The sequence below is a fragment of the Mus pahari genome, chromosome 20 (assembly GCF_900095145.1).
Source record: "Mus pahari chromosome 20, PAHARI_EIJ_v1.1, whole genome shotgun sequence".
NCBI lineage: Eukaryota > Metazoa > Chordata > Mammalia > Rodentia > Muridae > Mus > Mus pahari.
In genome coordinates, this window is record NC_034609.1 from 47,437,760 (window position 1) to 47,454,227 (window position 16,468).

The following is a 16,468-nucleotide window of genomic DNA, read 5'->3' on the forward strand; positions in this document are numbered from 1 at the left end:
TTTTTTTTTTTTTTTTTTGGTTTGTTTTTTGAGACAGGGTTCCTCTCCTCTGTTTCTCTTTATCTTGAATTTCAGACGTTGGGACTTTAAAATATGCTTGCATCTCAAACTAAAAGATGGTCCAGAGATTATGGTGTCCTGCTGAGTTCCCCCACCTCCCCACCCCCAAGGAGGGGCATCTGAGGAGGGTCTGCCCTCCCCTCGTTACAAACCTGTCTGTCCAGCAGGCTTCCAAGCTAGAGTGTCACATCTTAGCTCAGTTTGCACAGCGTGGTTGCTCGGCTCTGGTGCTTCGAGAGATCTGACATAAACCCTCCAGAAGGTCTGGCTGTAAACAGAGCTCACTCCTGGGGACAGCACGCTCCTGAGGGTGTCACTAGCTTCAAGCAGGATGTCATAGGTTGGTTGGGTGTTGGCATGTTGTATGTGCTTGCTGTCCCTGGGTCATCAGCATTGGCCATGTTCTGAGAGGGCCTGGCCAGGACTGGAACTGTGTGCTGGTCATGGACCCACCTCTACTGCTGTTACTCTGTCAAGCAAACTGCTGATGCCAAGAGTGGGGGAGCTGTCACAGGAGCCCACCCACCAACGCAGTCGGAGGCCCGTGAGACCTAGGACTTTCCAGTGTGAGGCTTAAGACCTGAGTGAGGGCAGTGCAGTCCTAGAGTGGCTGAGGAACCAGAGGACCCTCGGTCTTTGGCATCTTATACGTGTATACTGCTGGCCTGACATACTTTCGTCGGCGGGTGTCATCTCTCTGGTGGGGATGTCACATGAGGTCTCCATCATGGTTTTGCTTCCTGCACACATTCTCGGACCTTCTACTCGAAGTGTATGAAGGAGTCTCTGGTTCGCTCCAGGGCCTCCATCTGTTCTGACAAGCGTTGTCTTGTGGGAGGACAATTAGTCCTTGTGTGTTTGATGTGTGCTCTGGAGTTTAAGGCCAGTTTCTCAAGGTGTGCCGAGTTCTGGTTGCTGTACCCTCTCCTCCTGTTCTGCCTCTGGGTGTTTCTCTTACCAGCTAAAGTATCAGCTACAATAAACTAACAGAGTTACCAGCTAAAGTATCAGCTACGATAAACTAGCAGAGTTCAAGCTGAGCTAATGTTTGTTACATTTTGAACAGCACACCTCGCCACCCCATCTTTCTTTATAAACGTGTGAGTGCTTGTGTGTGTGTGCGCACACACACACATACACACATACACACACACAGTGTAATTTCAGCAAATACCCTTCAAAGCCAAGCCTTTCTTCCTGTTCTCATTCCCTGTTCCTCCCCATCCAGCCTGGGTCTCTTGTCCTTCGTGTCCTGTAAGCGTTCACAGTGGCTCCTCTTGGCACCAGCTCAGAGCAGTAGATCCTATTGGTGTGTTTCACTTTCGTTTCTGATGCTCAACCCCAGCTCCAACTGAGAGTGCAAACCTCTTGGATGGCTGTTGCTTCTGCATCTTTCTTTGCTCTCAGTTACTGTGTCTCCCACTGTTCCTGGTGAAGGTAACTGTGACTTGTTCTTTATGGGGCAGTTTGTCTTTGCTTACCGTTGTACTTCAAGATACTTCTCCATGCTTTTTAGTAATCTGTAAGAATGTGTGGACATTGCCTTCTGAGACTTGAGCCTGTTTGGGGTTTGAAGGGTCTGAGTGCCCGTAACTTCCTCTGCCACCCTTGTGAGTCCCTCCTCTCCCCCAAGGCCCTCATTCTTGTTGGGTATTCCTGCTGGCCCTCTGCCCTCTTGCGTTCTTATTGTTTATTCCTCTGTCTCCATGCATCCTGCTTCCTGCATGTATTAAGTCTGCCCGAAATCCATCTGTAGACAGAGAACATGTAGAATTGCCTTATTCTGGTAGTGAATAGGTACAGAGATACTAAAGGCTATCCCTGGTGTTTGCATCCCCCAAGGAAGGTAGGCTTTGCAGATAACATAGGCAGATCACTCTTGTGCCATGCAGAACTGAACCACGGGTTGGATTTTGGTTGGGTGGGAGCAGTCTGAAGTTTCCAGGCCTTTCTTCTTCTAGGAAGCAGCTCCTAGGATTGCCACCCTAATCTCGGTCCCATTGTCATCAGCAAGTCCCGACTTGGGTAGTGGCCTGCTGTCCACAAGGCTGTTGCTCTTTTGGATGTATTCTGCCTGGCAGGTAAGTTGAGGCCAGCAGGAGGGCTGGCCCCACTCTCTCCACGCATCTGGCTGCCCGCAGTCTCTCCAGCACTTCCAAGTCAGTTTATGCATCTCATCCCCGCCCCCTCTGCTTTCCATAAGTAGTTTTGTGCAGAGAAAAGAACTTTATTGTCTCTGAATGCAGAGGAACACATGAGTATTTTATGTAGTATCCTAATTTAGCTGGAAATCCACAGGTCCTGCATTTCACCCTGAGCAGAAGTGTCATGGACACGGCGTGGATGTGGGGTCGGACAGCATGACTCTGTTAGTAGTTCTGTCACTTGTCCCTCTCAGACCATGGTGAAAATGATCTCTGACCCTGGGCTTTCATCTGCAGAGCAGTCGCAGTATAGCCGTGACTGTCCCTCGGCTGTCAGTAAGCTCAGACGTCTGTGGAAGTACGGAAAGGCTTGTGAAGCCCTGGCTTCTGTGCCGGTGTTGGTCACTGCTGCCCTGTGACAGTGGCCTGTCCTGTGACAGTGGCTTGTGTGAATCGGCTTGAGCGGACCAGGCTGTGCTCTGGGAAGCTTTGTTCTTGACGCGTGTGGCACGCCACGCCGACCTCGAGGGCTGACCCTGGGTACGCTGTGTTGCTACGTTGCTGTGTGGCTCTTTCTGTAGCAGATCAGCAGAAAAACAGTTCAAGGAAATAGCTTTGAAACCTTGACCTGCCTACTACTGAGGGAATCAGAGCAGGGAAAACAGACTCAGCAGGCTGACCGGATAAATCAGGTCAATCCAGCTGTCCTCTCTGTCAGCTGCCCATTCGAAAGCCTTCACTTTACTGTCGCCGAGGAGCCCCTGGGTGTAAACGTGTTTGTTTGCAATGCTGGAATTGAACCCAGGGGCTCATACGTGCTAGGCAAGTGGCCCTCACTAGGGTACATCTCCAGAAGTCTTTTTATTTTGAGACAGGGCCTCACCAACTTACCTCAGCTGATTTCTGAACTCACTCTATAGCCCAGGCAGGCCTTAAACTTGGGATCCTTCTGCCCTCTGCCCTCTGCCCATCTAGGCTTATAGATACATAGTGCTAGCCCCTGCTCTTTTGTCTTTGAAATGGAAAAGCTTAGTGTTGCATAGGAAGGCACAAGGCCTTTCTGGGTCAGTTGGCCTACACTCTACGCTTGGTCACATGATATGGCGTCTCTTTCTGGTCAACAGTCAAGGACATTGATTAATGAATGATCCTGTCTGTTCTCTGTTGCAAACCATGTGCCCTGGAGATACTGGACCTTGGTGATAGACCCCATGGTTGCCCAGAACCCTCACTTTAGTCTAAAAAATTAAAAGTTCTGACTTCTACAATAATAGCCATTTACCTTAATGATACCCAACCAATCAACCACAAGAGGCTGGTGTGGCCAGAATGTATGTGCATACACATGTATACTGTGTGCATGAATGTGTGCATGCCTATGTACTTGTATAGGAAAGTGAGTTCCAGAGGCGTGTTGTGAGGACATTGGCTTGCCCTCTCTATGTAGGCCCATTTGTGCCGTGGTCACAGAATGCCAGTGCTTGCTAGGGTAGACTTGTGTCTTTCTGTTCCAGAAGATCACAGGTCAGGGCCTGTGGGTTTGTTATCTGGAGAGGAGCTGGTTTAAGCTCCCAGGATGGTCCCTTGGCTGCTGTGTGCTCCAGGAGAGGGAAGCAGAAGGCAGAGGGGTCGAACTTCCCGTAGAATGATGTGTGCCAAGAGTCCTGGCTGGCCCATGTGCCTGCTCCTTCCTCTTGGGGCTGGTGCGTCTGACATCGATGGCAGAGAGAACATGGCACGTGACTGACAGGACATTGCAGACACACGGGCCTCCCACCCCTTCTGCAGGCAGGCTGCCTTCCAGCACGCCAGGCCGTTCTCATGTGTTAAAATTTGCTACCAAACGTGAAGAGTTGTCCACACATGGCCTTTTCTCTGTGTTATGATGTAGCCGTGGGGAACTGTGTCCTTACTAGGTGCTGAGAAGGGGAGGGCCCATGACAGAGGATCTCCCTGGTCTGTGCAGAGCAGCCAGCGTCACCTCTAAGGGGGCCGCAGCCTCTAGGAAAGCTGTGGTTTGGCGATTACCTTGAGGTCCACCTTGCCAGCGACCTGCTCATGGCTGTTCCTGTAACTGGGGTGCTGGCTCTCTGGCCACTAGCAGAGTCCCTCGGCCACCCAGGACTCCAGTTTCCTCAGTCATGTCGTGCCCCGGAGGCAGGCACACAGTGGGATCCTCAGGCAGAAGCTCTGTGTCCTCACCTGAGAGTTTACTTCCTGACTCATGCTTGACCTTAGTGGCACCAAGCCACAGGAGTCAGGGTAAGATAATGGCACTGACAATATTGGGGACAAGCGTGCTGGCAGCCACCACCGCTGCTGGATGTCTCTCGGGCATCTTGTGTGAAACAGCCTTTCGTGGCAATCTTCCCCTTGTCCTCCTTTCTTTAAACACTCCTAGTTTCTTAGACTGCTTTTAAATTATTATTTTGAGAGTGTATTTTTTTTAAGTAGGTACATCTGTTGTATTTTTTAAAAAGCAAAAGGAAACCACATCAGAAAGCTAAGAGGCACTCACAGCCTCCGAAGGCCGTCCCTCCTGACTTGTCCTCCTGTCCTGCTGCTGCTTCTGCTGGATGCCAGGGAGGCCCAGCGCCCATCTGCCTCTGAGCCTCACACTCCTGGGAAGCAATTCCTGGGGTCTTTTTGTGGCCATAGCTTCCACTCTGTGTGGCTTTGTGCCCCCCAGTTTATGCTCATGCACGCATCTCCCTGGGACTCCCTTTATTTTGTTCGTGCTGACCACGTTGGGCGAATGTTTTTTTTTAGTCATATCTTTTGCTGACTGGTTTGAAAGAAGGCATAACTTGTAAGAGCACCGTGTTGCTTGGTTCTGACAAGGTCCCAACGTTTGTTCTATGCAGGCCGACACTGGAGGCTGATGGAGACTGCCGCTTAGATGGGAGTTAGGTTTCTAAGTCAGGCTTTGTGGAGCCAGCACCCCGGCCTCCTTCCTCTTCCAGTTTCATGGCTGTGGTAAATGACTGGAATGACTGGAGGGAGAAGGCCTGCATCTCTTCTGCACTTCCGACTCTTTGCACAGGACTTGTTTCTTACATGTCATCGGTGAACACCCGCCACTCCCGTGGCCACTTGAATCATGCTAACCTCTAAGAGATTACATGTGGTGTGATGTTGGCAATGTGTCGACCTTTTCCGTTACCTGAAGATGTCTGGAGAGTTTGTCTTCCCAGAAGACGGTGCTGTGTGTGCATTCCGGCGCTGAGGTCTCCAGCAGTCGTGGAACCTCTGTCTATCACCATGTTGAGGAGTGGGTCTTCTTCCCTCCCATCTCTCATCCTTGTGAGCAGAGCTCCTATTTGTCTCAGATTCGCCCACAGGGGAAGGGGAAGCCCTGTTCACCCACTGAGTTCTGTACAGACTAACTTTGTGTGTGTCCCTCTGCAGAACTGCCCTCACATCCTCACATGGCCCTTGTCACCTTGAAGTCACGGTCACTGTGTTTACCCCTCACAAGATCAGGCTTTTAATATTCTCTGGGGGGAGCTTGCCAAGACACAGGAGCAGCTAAGAGTTGAAGAGGGCAGAGACCCCTTCAGTTGTATCTTCCAGGAACCTTCCTATCACCTACCCCCAAACTCTCTGCCTCTCCACTGGTCTTCCATCGACGCCATACCTGGGATGAATACATGTCTGTTCACTTCTTTCTGGGAAGTTCTGTAACACCAGTGCGTTGGGGTCCGCCAGCCCCCCAGGCTCCTCCCACATACCCACCCTGTGAGCACTGAGAGCTCAGGCTGCAGCTTGCCTGAGTCTCTGGCGTTCTTATGAAGTGTAGTGTTATCGTTTCAGCTATTTTTAAGCCTACTTTAAAATAACCAAAATATTGCTGTTTCCCACTTGTCTGGAGTTCGGTTCTAACTTTCCTTTTTTAACCTTGTACGCATTTAGGTGACAGCTTCACAATTGCATGAATTTTTCTTTTTCTTTCTGTCAGTTTAAACTCAAGTCATTGGTTTTTCTGCCTCCCAGCCCGTATCATTCAGAAGCCAGATGTTACAGCTGCATGATATTATTTTCTTGTCTGGTACCGGTGGCCTTCTCATCACTGTCACTGGTTCTCTGTTACTGGGGATTTTGCTGCAGATGTTTCTAAGACCATCACACACATTTCTTCCCACTTGTCTCCCACAGCAGTCTTAGAAAGTAGGTGCGTTCATTATTGTTCCTGTGTTGTATTGACAAGGGGACCGAGAGTCAGAGAGATCTGTTTAAGCTAAGGAAATGGGGGACAGCATGAACATACCTGTCTGCATGGCCATGTCTTCATGTCCTCACTTCGTGTGTGTGTGTGTGTGTGTGTGTGTGTGTGTGCGCGCGTGTGCGTGCGCGTGCATAAGTACCTGTGTTCAGCTTAGATTGGCCAGAGGTAGGGTCTCTTCCTTTATTCTCCACTTTGTCGAGAGAGACTCTCTCACTCCACCAGCTGTGCCTAGGCTAGCCAACTTGTGAGCTGCGTGGGCCTGCCTCTCTCTAACCTCTGTCCTGCAGTGCTGGGGCCACCTGCGCCTGACTTTTTCCATATGTTCTGGGAAGTGAACTCAGGTTCTCCTGCTTCTGTGGAAGTGATTTACTGACGGAGCCATGCCCCAGCCTCAGTCTTCTTACTCACATGTTTTCTAGGTGTGTTTAACATGTTTTTAAAGTACCCAGCACTGCCTCAGAGTGCAGAACAGGCCTGCTGCAGTGGGCTGGTTGGTTTCACTGGAAATGTTGATCCTCCTGACGTTTGGACACCTGCGTCTATATCATCACAGGCTTCTGCTCATTTCTGAGAACATCTGTGTAACCGACTGCAGTGCTGTAATCTGGCATACGGGAAGGAACATAAACTTACCCGTTGTGTAACATATTTACTTTGCCACACCATTCGGCAGGCCAGCGTGGCACAGACAGGCTGCTTTGTGTTCCTCCCTTTTGTTTTTCACACTGCACTGGGGGTTGGGCCAGTGAGTGCTCTCCGCTGAGCCTTGGTCCCAGTCCCTATTTTCACTCAATTCCCCATTCTGGCCTTAAGCTCCCCATTCTTCTGCCTGGGCCTTGTCAGTAGTGGAAACCGCCTCTCTGGCCCTGCCATTTAGTCTCCTGGTGTGTGTTTAGGTCTTCTGTTTTACCCTGAATCTGCTCAGTTCAGAGTACCTGAGACTGAATCGGTTCCGAAGGCGAAGCTCATCTGGCTCATGGTTCTGGAGGCTAAGTGAGCAGAGGGGCCGCTGCTTGGCCCCTGGTGAGAGCCTGTGCTGGTTTACAAGGCAGCCGTGGGGGAGCTGTGGGCAGTGCCCCATGCGCCTGGCCTCCCCCTTCTTCCTGTAGACTTGTGGATCTTGGACCGTGCTGGTCCGCGCCTCTCTGACGCAGACAGTTTTGTTTACTGGCTGCTCCTTTCCTCCAGTTGGTTGATAGAGTTTGGTTTCTGCTTATAACTCAATTAGTTGCCATTTTTAGCAAGAGTAGAAATTAGACAAGTACTGGTTTAATACTAAGAATAGCACTGTGCCGGTTTTTAACGAGGAGCACATATGTTTGCCTCTGTCCCACACCCTTTTTGTTCTGTCTCAGATCTGGGAATTAGATAGATTATTACAGTCATCTTAATTTTTGTGATTTTTAAAAATTCTGTGTGTATGAGTGTTATGCCTGCATGTGTGTCTGTGTGCCACTGTGAGAACAGTGCCACTGGGTTGTGAGCCATCGTGTGGGTGCTGGGAATTTATCCCAGTCATCTGGGAGAGCAGCCGGTGCCTGGATCACTGAGCCGTCTGTCCAGCACCCTGGAGTCATCTTTCCAGAGATTTTAATCTCGAGAATGGAGAGGTCTCACCTAGGTCTCTCATGAGGACGCAGGTTTCGTTCCCAGCGCCCACACCTGACGGCTCACAAAGCTCCAGGAGATCCGATGCCCTCTCCTAGCCTCTGAGGACGCTGCATCTACACTCACATACACGTAGAGCAGTTTGATTTGCACAGTGTTGTACACACAGGTCCAAAACTGCACTGGTGTGGGGTAGTTTCATGCTTCCTCCTGTTTTGTCCCCTTCCTCCTGTTTTTTTCCCCTCCTCCTGTTTTGTAACTTGTTGCACCTTTAAATTTTTTTAAATTGTATTAAATCTTTTCAATTTTATTTGCGTGTGGGTACACACATGGTAGTGCACATGCAGAAGTCAGAGGACAACTTAAGGAGGTGATTCCTCCGCCGTCTGGGTCCCAGGAGTTGATCTGCATTTGCCAGCCTTGGTGGTAAGTGCCAAGGGTTGAGCAGCTCATGGGTGCTGCCGGAAGAGATGGGGTAGTGATGGTGTCCTGTCCACAGCATGGATGGTGACAGCACTCTTGCTTCACGGCCCCCTCCACACACCCAGGGATTAATACCTGTCTGTCCTTACCTCTGAAAACAGAGGATCCAGCACAGCCTGCAGTTGCCAGCTGATCTGTTTGTCAAGCGCAGAACCTTGAAGGCATCTGTGGTCAGGCAGTTCCCAGACATCCTGCTGGGCAGAGCTCAGGAGCTTGCCCACCCGCTCCATGTAGGGAGAACAGCCACCAGAGCTCCGAGGAAGAGATAAGCACAGGGGGGAAGGTAAGCCGCTTGCCCAGGCAGTTCTGGGAAGGTTGCCCTGGAGCTCAGCCCCTTGGATGCCAGAGGAGCAGAGCAAACGGAGGCATGGATGGCTCAGTGTGAGGCAGAACTGGGCCATCCCATGTGTGGAAGCTGGAGTTGGAGGGCATCTGCAGCAGGGGAACGAGGCAGGCATCTGGTCAAACAAGGGAAGGAGTGCATTGTGGTTCCTGTTGGCTGCTCTGCAGCTGAACTCCTGGGAGAGTCCTGTCATCAGGAGGAATGAGTTTAAAGGGCAGTTCTTGCTTTGACTCTCAGAAATGGCTCCAGCTCAGAGGGCAAGTGCCCACTGCTGGTGAGGTGTTCTTAGGGAGATTAAGGAAGCGCTCACAGCACTGTGCAAGACTGAAGTTTTCCATTAAAATCTCTTGCCTGGAAAACGGAAGGCTGTGGAGAGTGGGTGATGGTCCTGATGAAAGAGTTCCATCACTTCCTGCGACGGCTCAGCCTGCAGAACGAACCCCATGAGGCTCTGCAGGTTCAGACGTCCTCTGTGAGCTGGGCCTGGCTACTAGCCCTGTGTGTGCTTTTGTGCTGAACCCTCAGCCTCCCAAAGGTCACGGAGCTTTCCGAGGCAGGGCAGCCAGTGAGGCAGGCTGCATCTCATGTCATGGGGTGATGAGTGCTATGGTTTTGAACTTGGCTCCTCTGATGTTTGTGGTATGTGGTGCCAGGACTGTAGGGCGTGAGAAAGCTGTTTCAGGTTAATAATGATGACATGAGATAAACAAACCCAGGGTGAATAGGGCTTGTCAGACTCTGGCAGCCAGACCTTAAGGAGCCTAATTTCAGAGCAGTCTACAAGGGTCATTAAGTATTTTAGGGTTTGGCTCTCTGGTGTTAGAAGACCCAGGGCATTCTGGGTAGATATCAGGACTGGCTAGGCGTCAGCTGGGACCTGGATGTCCTGCCCCTGCTATTGGAAGGGCCACTAAGCATTTTGGTTAAGCAAACATTATATAACAGCTAGTTTGGCTCTTTTAACTGTTTTTTTGACATCTGCCTCCATTTCTAATTCAGAAGTTATCCAATTGTTCACCTAGGCTTCTAGAAGTTTCCACAGCAACCATCTTGAAATGTGGAGCTGCCTGTGCTATTTTGCTGGGCAGAGCTTGAGACATGCATCTAGCTCAAGTAGGATGGGGTGGGGCTGTTGCCAGCAAGCCCATGCTGCGTATCTGACCACGGCTGGGTCTGCCGTGTGTGCCGCTGGCTGTGGTCAGGGGCAGGGACTCTGCTTCTGCAGCACACTGCTGCCGTGAAGAGCATCTCTCCACACAGTGTGGTGGTCTCTCAAAAAACCACAAAATCATGTCTTCTGACAACGGAGCCACCCACTCCCGGGATTTACCTAGAGGACGTTCAAGTCAAGATCACACAGACACTTACACATAGATGATTACAGCAGCACTAGTCACAGCAGCCACGTTACAGAGGCAGGCCAGGTGCCATCAGCCTGGGGAAAGGCAAGCACACTGGGGTTGTTTTCAGCTGTAAAGAAGGAGCCGTCATGCCATTTGTAGAAAAATCGATGCAATCATATAAGGTGGATAAGCCAATCTCAAAATGACAGACATCACACGCTTTCTCTTATTTGCAGATCCTAGACTTTATATAGATACATAAAATCATGTATGTATTTATGGCACGAAGGTAGAAATGAAGCCGTCTAGGTTGGAACAGAGGAGGCTCTTGGGAAGGGAGGGGGAGGTATGTGGGAAACAGGCTTAACACAAATACATGTGTGTGTGAAAACTTAAAAAGTAGTTTTTAAAAATGAGCCTAAGCACAGCTGCCTCAGCACAGCCTGGGGCCCTTTGCCTGGCCCGCTCGGTTACAGGTTACAGTCAGTGTTCACCAGAGCCAGGCACCTGCACGAGGCTCAGCTCTGTGTATGAGCCCGGTGTCCCCTGGCCAGGTCAGGCTTAGTGGTGGTGGTCAGCTGTCTGTAGCCTTTCAGCAGCTGTTCACCCTATTCAGGCGTCCAGCGAGCCACTGCCTCCTCCCAGTGTTCCTAAGAGCCTTCACTGCACTGCCGTGCCCCAGCTGGGAAGCTGAAGGATCTACCTTAAGTTCTTCAGGCTGACTGTAGCACACTGTGGAGACTCACAAGTCAGGTGAGTGGCAAATGCAGAAATCAGACCAGCCGTGGGGCTCCCAGCTGCTTTATCTTTCCACCTCAGCAGCAGGAACAGACCTCAGCTCAGGACAGAGCGGGGCACATCCCACCGTCTTCACAGAGCCAGGGGGCCACTCCCTGTTCCCACTTCCTCTTGGCAGAGTATAGAACTCCCCACATCTCCAGGTGAGGACTAAATTCATTCATGTCAACTTGGTTCCTTATATGGGGTAGGTCTGTTCTGACTCTAGGTGGCAGAACCGCAGGATAACCCTGAAGCAGAAGGAAGTTCAGGAGGGAGGCAAAGTGATCACAGAGGGAACAGAGGACTGTGTGCAGCTTCTCTCAGATACGCCCCCAACGATCTTAACCAAACCAGAAAACTTGGATAGGTTGTGTGTTCGTGAGACACCCAGTGCAGCTAAGATAATAAGACAGTTGCAGGCACATGTCTACGAAAAGAAACGTAAACGGAACTGATATTTTTCTAGGAAAATATTACCAAAATCACTCAAGAACTAGAAGGCATAATAAGCTGGTCATGGTGGCACACACCTGCCATCTCAGCTCTCGGCAGGGGGAGAAGTAAGAGGCCGTGGGCTTGCAGCGGGGTGAGGTGAGAGCTGGGAGCGAATCACTGCAAAGGGTGAAGAGCGTGGAGTGACCCAGTACACGGTTACCGGTGCTCCTTACCCCTTGACGGAGAGTAGGCAGGGACGGTGTGTGTGTCTGCTCCTAGGTGGGAACCTCCACAGTGTGACCTGACCACAGAAGGGTTGTGTGGCAAAGCTGTGTGCCCAGGCAAGCAGCCACCGTGTGTCCTCTCCATCAGCTGAGTCCTCCTCGGAGGTTGATGCCATGTTGTTTAGGGATGTATGTACGCCTTTTCTGTATGTGGTTAGTTAAAAGCATACCTAGGAGTGACAGAGCACCAAGCCTGGGTGGAGGTTCCCTCCCCTGACACTGGAGGTTGGGAAGGGCCTGAAAGGGTGGTAACTGTTGCCTGTGAGCTGCTGTAAAGACAGGACCACAGAGTGAAGGCCCTCTGGCTTGTCACTGTCCCTACATGAACCAGTGAGCTACAGGACTAATGTCCTGGTGTATGTCTTAATTAGGGTTTCCATTGTTGAGAAGAGACACCATGACCAAGGCAGCTCTTATAAAGGACAACATTTAATTGGAGCTGGCTTACAGGTTCAGAGGTTCGGTCCATTATCACCAAGGCAGGAGCATGGCAGCATCCAGGCAGACGTGGTGCTGGAGAAGAAGCCAAACAGGAGAAGGCTACTGTCTCCCCAGCCGCTAGGAGCTAGGACGCGGGCCTCGAAGCCCACCCCCACAGGGACACACATCCTCCAACAAGGCCACACCTCCTAGTAGTGCCACTCCCTCGGCCAAGCATTCAAACCCATGAGTCTATGGGTGACATTCCTGTTCAGGCCACCACAGTGTCACATGAGGTGAGAAGAAACCCAGGGACCCTCATCACCCTTCTGACCTTATCGTTGCTAGGACTTCACCCTCCCCTTGGATGTGTGACATATTCTGGCCAGTTTCTTCCTGTGTATCCTCAGCTTCCCCTATGTGACGTTTCCCCGTGGATAACGCCAGGACCAGCAACGTGTATTACTGGCCACAGTGACATGTATTAGTCTCTGCAGATGACCCAACGGCATTTAGGATATTCCGTGTATGTCTGCAGCATCCGTCTGTCCCTGGGAGTCAGCTGGAGCTTTGATTTAATGTCAGAAAAAGGAAAGCCAAGAGAAAGGAAAACCTTTTGTGTGTGTGAAGTGCGAGGCATATCTGGGAGAGGCAGGATTCTTCTGGAACTCTTTAGCTAAACTAAGGGTTTTTTAAATCTTTTAATTTGACTTTTTAATTTCCATGTGTGTGTGTATACATACACATGTATACATATATATGTATACACACATACACACACACATTGTATTTATGTAATTTTTTCCTGTCCCTCCCCTGTCCTCTCTCAAATCCATGGCCTCTTTCTCATTATTGTTACACACACATGCACACACTTGTATATAAACACAACCTGCTGAGTCTATTTGGTGGGGGGTGTGTGTGTGTGTGTGTGAGATCTTTATGTGTCTGGCTTGTCAAGTTGCCATTTTAATGGACAGGAAGCTTCCAGAACGACAGTGCCAGTACCAAGTCTAGTGAGCCAGGGCCCAGAGTGGGCTTCTGTGTGTGTCTGGGAGAAGAGATTCCAGCTGCCTCCTTCTCTTGCTGTCAGCTCTCCGTCCTGCTTGGCTGGGAGGAAGCACCCTACAGCTGACTGACTTGTATATAGCAGCTGCCACCCTGGTTCCTACTGCAGCAAAGACTGGCTGACAGGGCCAAGCAAGACTCTTGAAATGCAAAATTAATCGCTTCTCTTTGTAAAGCGGTTCCCCCTGGGGCCTCATCTCAGTTGAGTGTGAGGCTTATCTGGATCTGTGCACACACTCTACCCATGGGGTGTAAGATCCTTCAGCTCTACTCCTTACTCCTCTTCCTTAAGAATGGGATCCCGCTGAAGCTCGTGATTGCCCAGACCTGAGCCTGAGCCTTATGAATATGCAGAGGAGTTTTAATAAAATGATGTGTAGCAGCAGCCTGCTTGTTCCAGCAAATGCTTCCAGAGCCCCAGGAGACTTCCAAAGGCTCCTGAAGATGAGCTTCCTGCAGAGACTAGGAGAATGAGAGACTAGGGTGTGATTGGATGGGCCCAGGAATCCAGTGCTCAGAGAGTGAAAAATGCTACCCATCTTCTCACGTTCCCACTCAGCCCTGTGAGTCTCCCAACCCAGGGCTGCTGGCTCAGTCACTCCGGGGCTAAGTGGGGACCCGGGTACAAAGGGCAGTGAGCCTCAAAGCACAGAGCCCTCCCTCTTACAGCATTACAGATTGGCCTCCTGACAGTGAAGCCATTTGGTAATTTGTTTACAGCTGAAACTTGATAGATTCTTCCTTCATCTACCTTCCTGCTAATTTTTATCAATTGGCTTGTCCATGAAGGCTCATCTACAGTGAGATCAGATGCTAACTGTAGAATTTGTTCCCCGACTCCCCGCAAACAACTGCTATACAATTTTTTATGTGTGATTAATTAAAAAGAACGTACTATAATGACTAAAATTAACCAACAACGCCCTTTCTGCAATTGCAGCCTAATTGCTTTATAATTGTGCAGCTTTTCTTGTTGCTGCTCACAGTCTGCAGGGCTGGACTCATCTTGTCTCGTCAGTCCTGGGGAACGCTGGCCTGGTTTCCTCTCACCAGTCCTGGGGAAGCCCTCATCTCATCTCGGGGCGCCTGGCCTGCCCTCTCCACACCTCTCTGCTGTTGTCCAGCGGCTGCTATGCCAGCATCCGGCTCACTGCCCGCAGTTGAGTGGTGAGCCCCGACTGAGCTCCAGGGTTCTTCCAGACTCCACCTCCTTTCCCACTGATTTCCATTCAAAATACGTGGGGGATCTGATGAGCTGCAGGGTAAACTGAGTCTTCAGTGTGTTGGACCCATGGAAGGCTCTGCCACCTGAAGAGGTGACCATGGCAAGGAGGGGCCCGGGGGCAGGGACTGGATTTGTGGGTCCCCTCCTCTGTTCAGTGCGCCCTGTCAACCCGGCAGCTCTGCTGGGCTCCTTCTCAGTCTGGTGTCACCAGCATCACCATTGGCCACTCGGGGCTCTGGCTACACTCAGACATAGCTGCCAGTGTCTCTGACAAGGTCTTCACCCTCCTGGGGGAGCTGTATACTCTGGGACACTGCTCCCTGCCAGCATCCCCAGAGTGGCCTGGAAGAGTCCTCACATGAGTTCTGCTGAGCTGGGTCTTACTTTCCTGGGTATTTTGACCATGTTATACTTGAACATCCTCACCAGAAGAGGCATGGCTTCAAAACTGGTCCTCATTGGCTCAAGTGTAAGGTATCCACAGTCAACACAGAGGCCCTGTGGGGCTTTGCCATCTTTGCAGGCCCTGTACTTGAGACAGTCCCAGTGTGCCTGCCCACATGCCAGTCCGGCTTCCATAAACACAGCCTGCTCCTCTGTCACCAGGTTACTGGGAGGTGGCCTGGCAGGCAGTGTGAAGGACAGCAGGCAGTGGGTCCTTTGATACTGTGAGAGCCAATCACCCAAGAGGCACATTGCCTGTTGCAGGCAAAGTACAAGGTGAGAAAAAAGCAATGGCTGGCTGGCGTAGGTCCCCCAGAGGGGGAAAAGAATGCTGAGAACTGAGACAGGCGTGCGTCTGTCTGAAGTGGAGTTTTCGCTGCTTTAGAACACGTGCCTTACATGTTAGAAATCTGTTCTCAGTTCATACAGCTTGCAGAACTCCCTTGTCTGTAAGCAGAACCTGGTTGTATCTCCTGCTTCCATATGCCCGTCTATGCCAGAACCTCCCACAGCTGGCAGGCTAACTGCAGTCTCTCTCTCTCTCTCTTGGCAGCCCACTCTGCTTATCAAGCTGGGATGATCCATCATTGCCAGGTGTGTCCTTGGTTCACAGGGCCGGTCTCTCTGTTTCCTCAGGTGTCAGCGCAAGCAGTGGCGAGTGGACCTGCCAGCCACCAGCGTGGTGATCACCTTCCACAATGAAGCCAGGTCGGCCCTGCTGCGGACGGTGGTCAGGTGAGGCCAACAGATATCTCCCAGCGTCTCATGGGAAGTGTTTGGGGCACCTGACGACAGCTGCATCTCAGGTGCATCAGCTGGGGCTACCAACAGGACATCAGCTGCCAAGCATGGGGTAGCTATTAGCTCCTCAAGCCAAGGCCGGGGACCAAAAGAGAGAGGAGACTCCGAGCAGAGCTCTCGGCCCTTACAAGGCCGTCCCTCTGTCTTTCCTCAGTGTCCTCAAGAGGAGTCCACCTCACCTCATCAAGGAGATAATCCTGGTGGATGACTACAGCAATGACCGTGAGTTTCATCAGCCTTCCTGGTTTGGGGTGTCTGGGAGGAGTGACCTAATGCAGTCTGGAGTGAGGCAGGGACCTAGGGGCAGGAAAGAGATGTCCTCCAGAGGCCCCGGGGGCAGGGCTTGGCATAGGTGACCAAGTATGTGGCCTTCCAGCCCAGAGCCCCGTGTAGACTCAGGGATCACTATTGTCCACCTCTTTTCTCTCCTTAGCTGAGGACGGGGCCCTCTTGGGGAAAATTGAGAAGGTGCGGGTCCTCAGAAATGACCGGAGAGAAGGTAGGAAAGTCCTCTGCTCAGCATTTGTGAAGCAGTGTCTCTGCCCTCGTGAGATGGTGTGTCTCTGCCCTCGTGAGATGGTGTGTCTCTCTGCCCTCATGAGATGGTGTGTCTCTGCCCTCGTGAGATGGTGTGTCTCTCTGCCCTCATGAGATGGTGTGTCTCTCTACCCTCGTGAGATGCTGTGTCTCTCTGCCCTCGTGAGATGCTGTGTCTCTCTGCCCTCGTGAGATGGTGTGTCTCTGCCCTCGTGAGATCCTGTGTCTCTGCCCTCATGAGATGGTGTGTCTCTCTACCCTCGTGAGA

The 16,468-nt window shown here is 51.2% G+C and overlaps 1 protein-coding gene across 1 annotated transcript in view; it reads left to right on the top strand.

The window, feature by feature from the left end:
• Galnt2 (polypeptide N-acetylgalactosaminyltransferase 2) overlaps window positions 1–16,468 on the top strand; it is a 109,778-nt gene that overhangs the window by 72,765 nt on the left and 20,545 nt on the right. Inside the window, exons 4-6 of the mRNA XM_021220167.1 lie at window positions 15,499–15,597; window positions 15,818–15,885; window positions 16,097–16,162. Of these exons, the coding sequence (XP_021075826.1) occupies window positions 15,499–15,597; window positions 15,818–15,885; window positions 16,097–16,162 (233 nt within the window). The remainder of the gene's footprint in view (window positions 1–15,498; window positions 15,598–15,817; window positions 15,886–16,096; window positions 16,163–16,468) is intronic.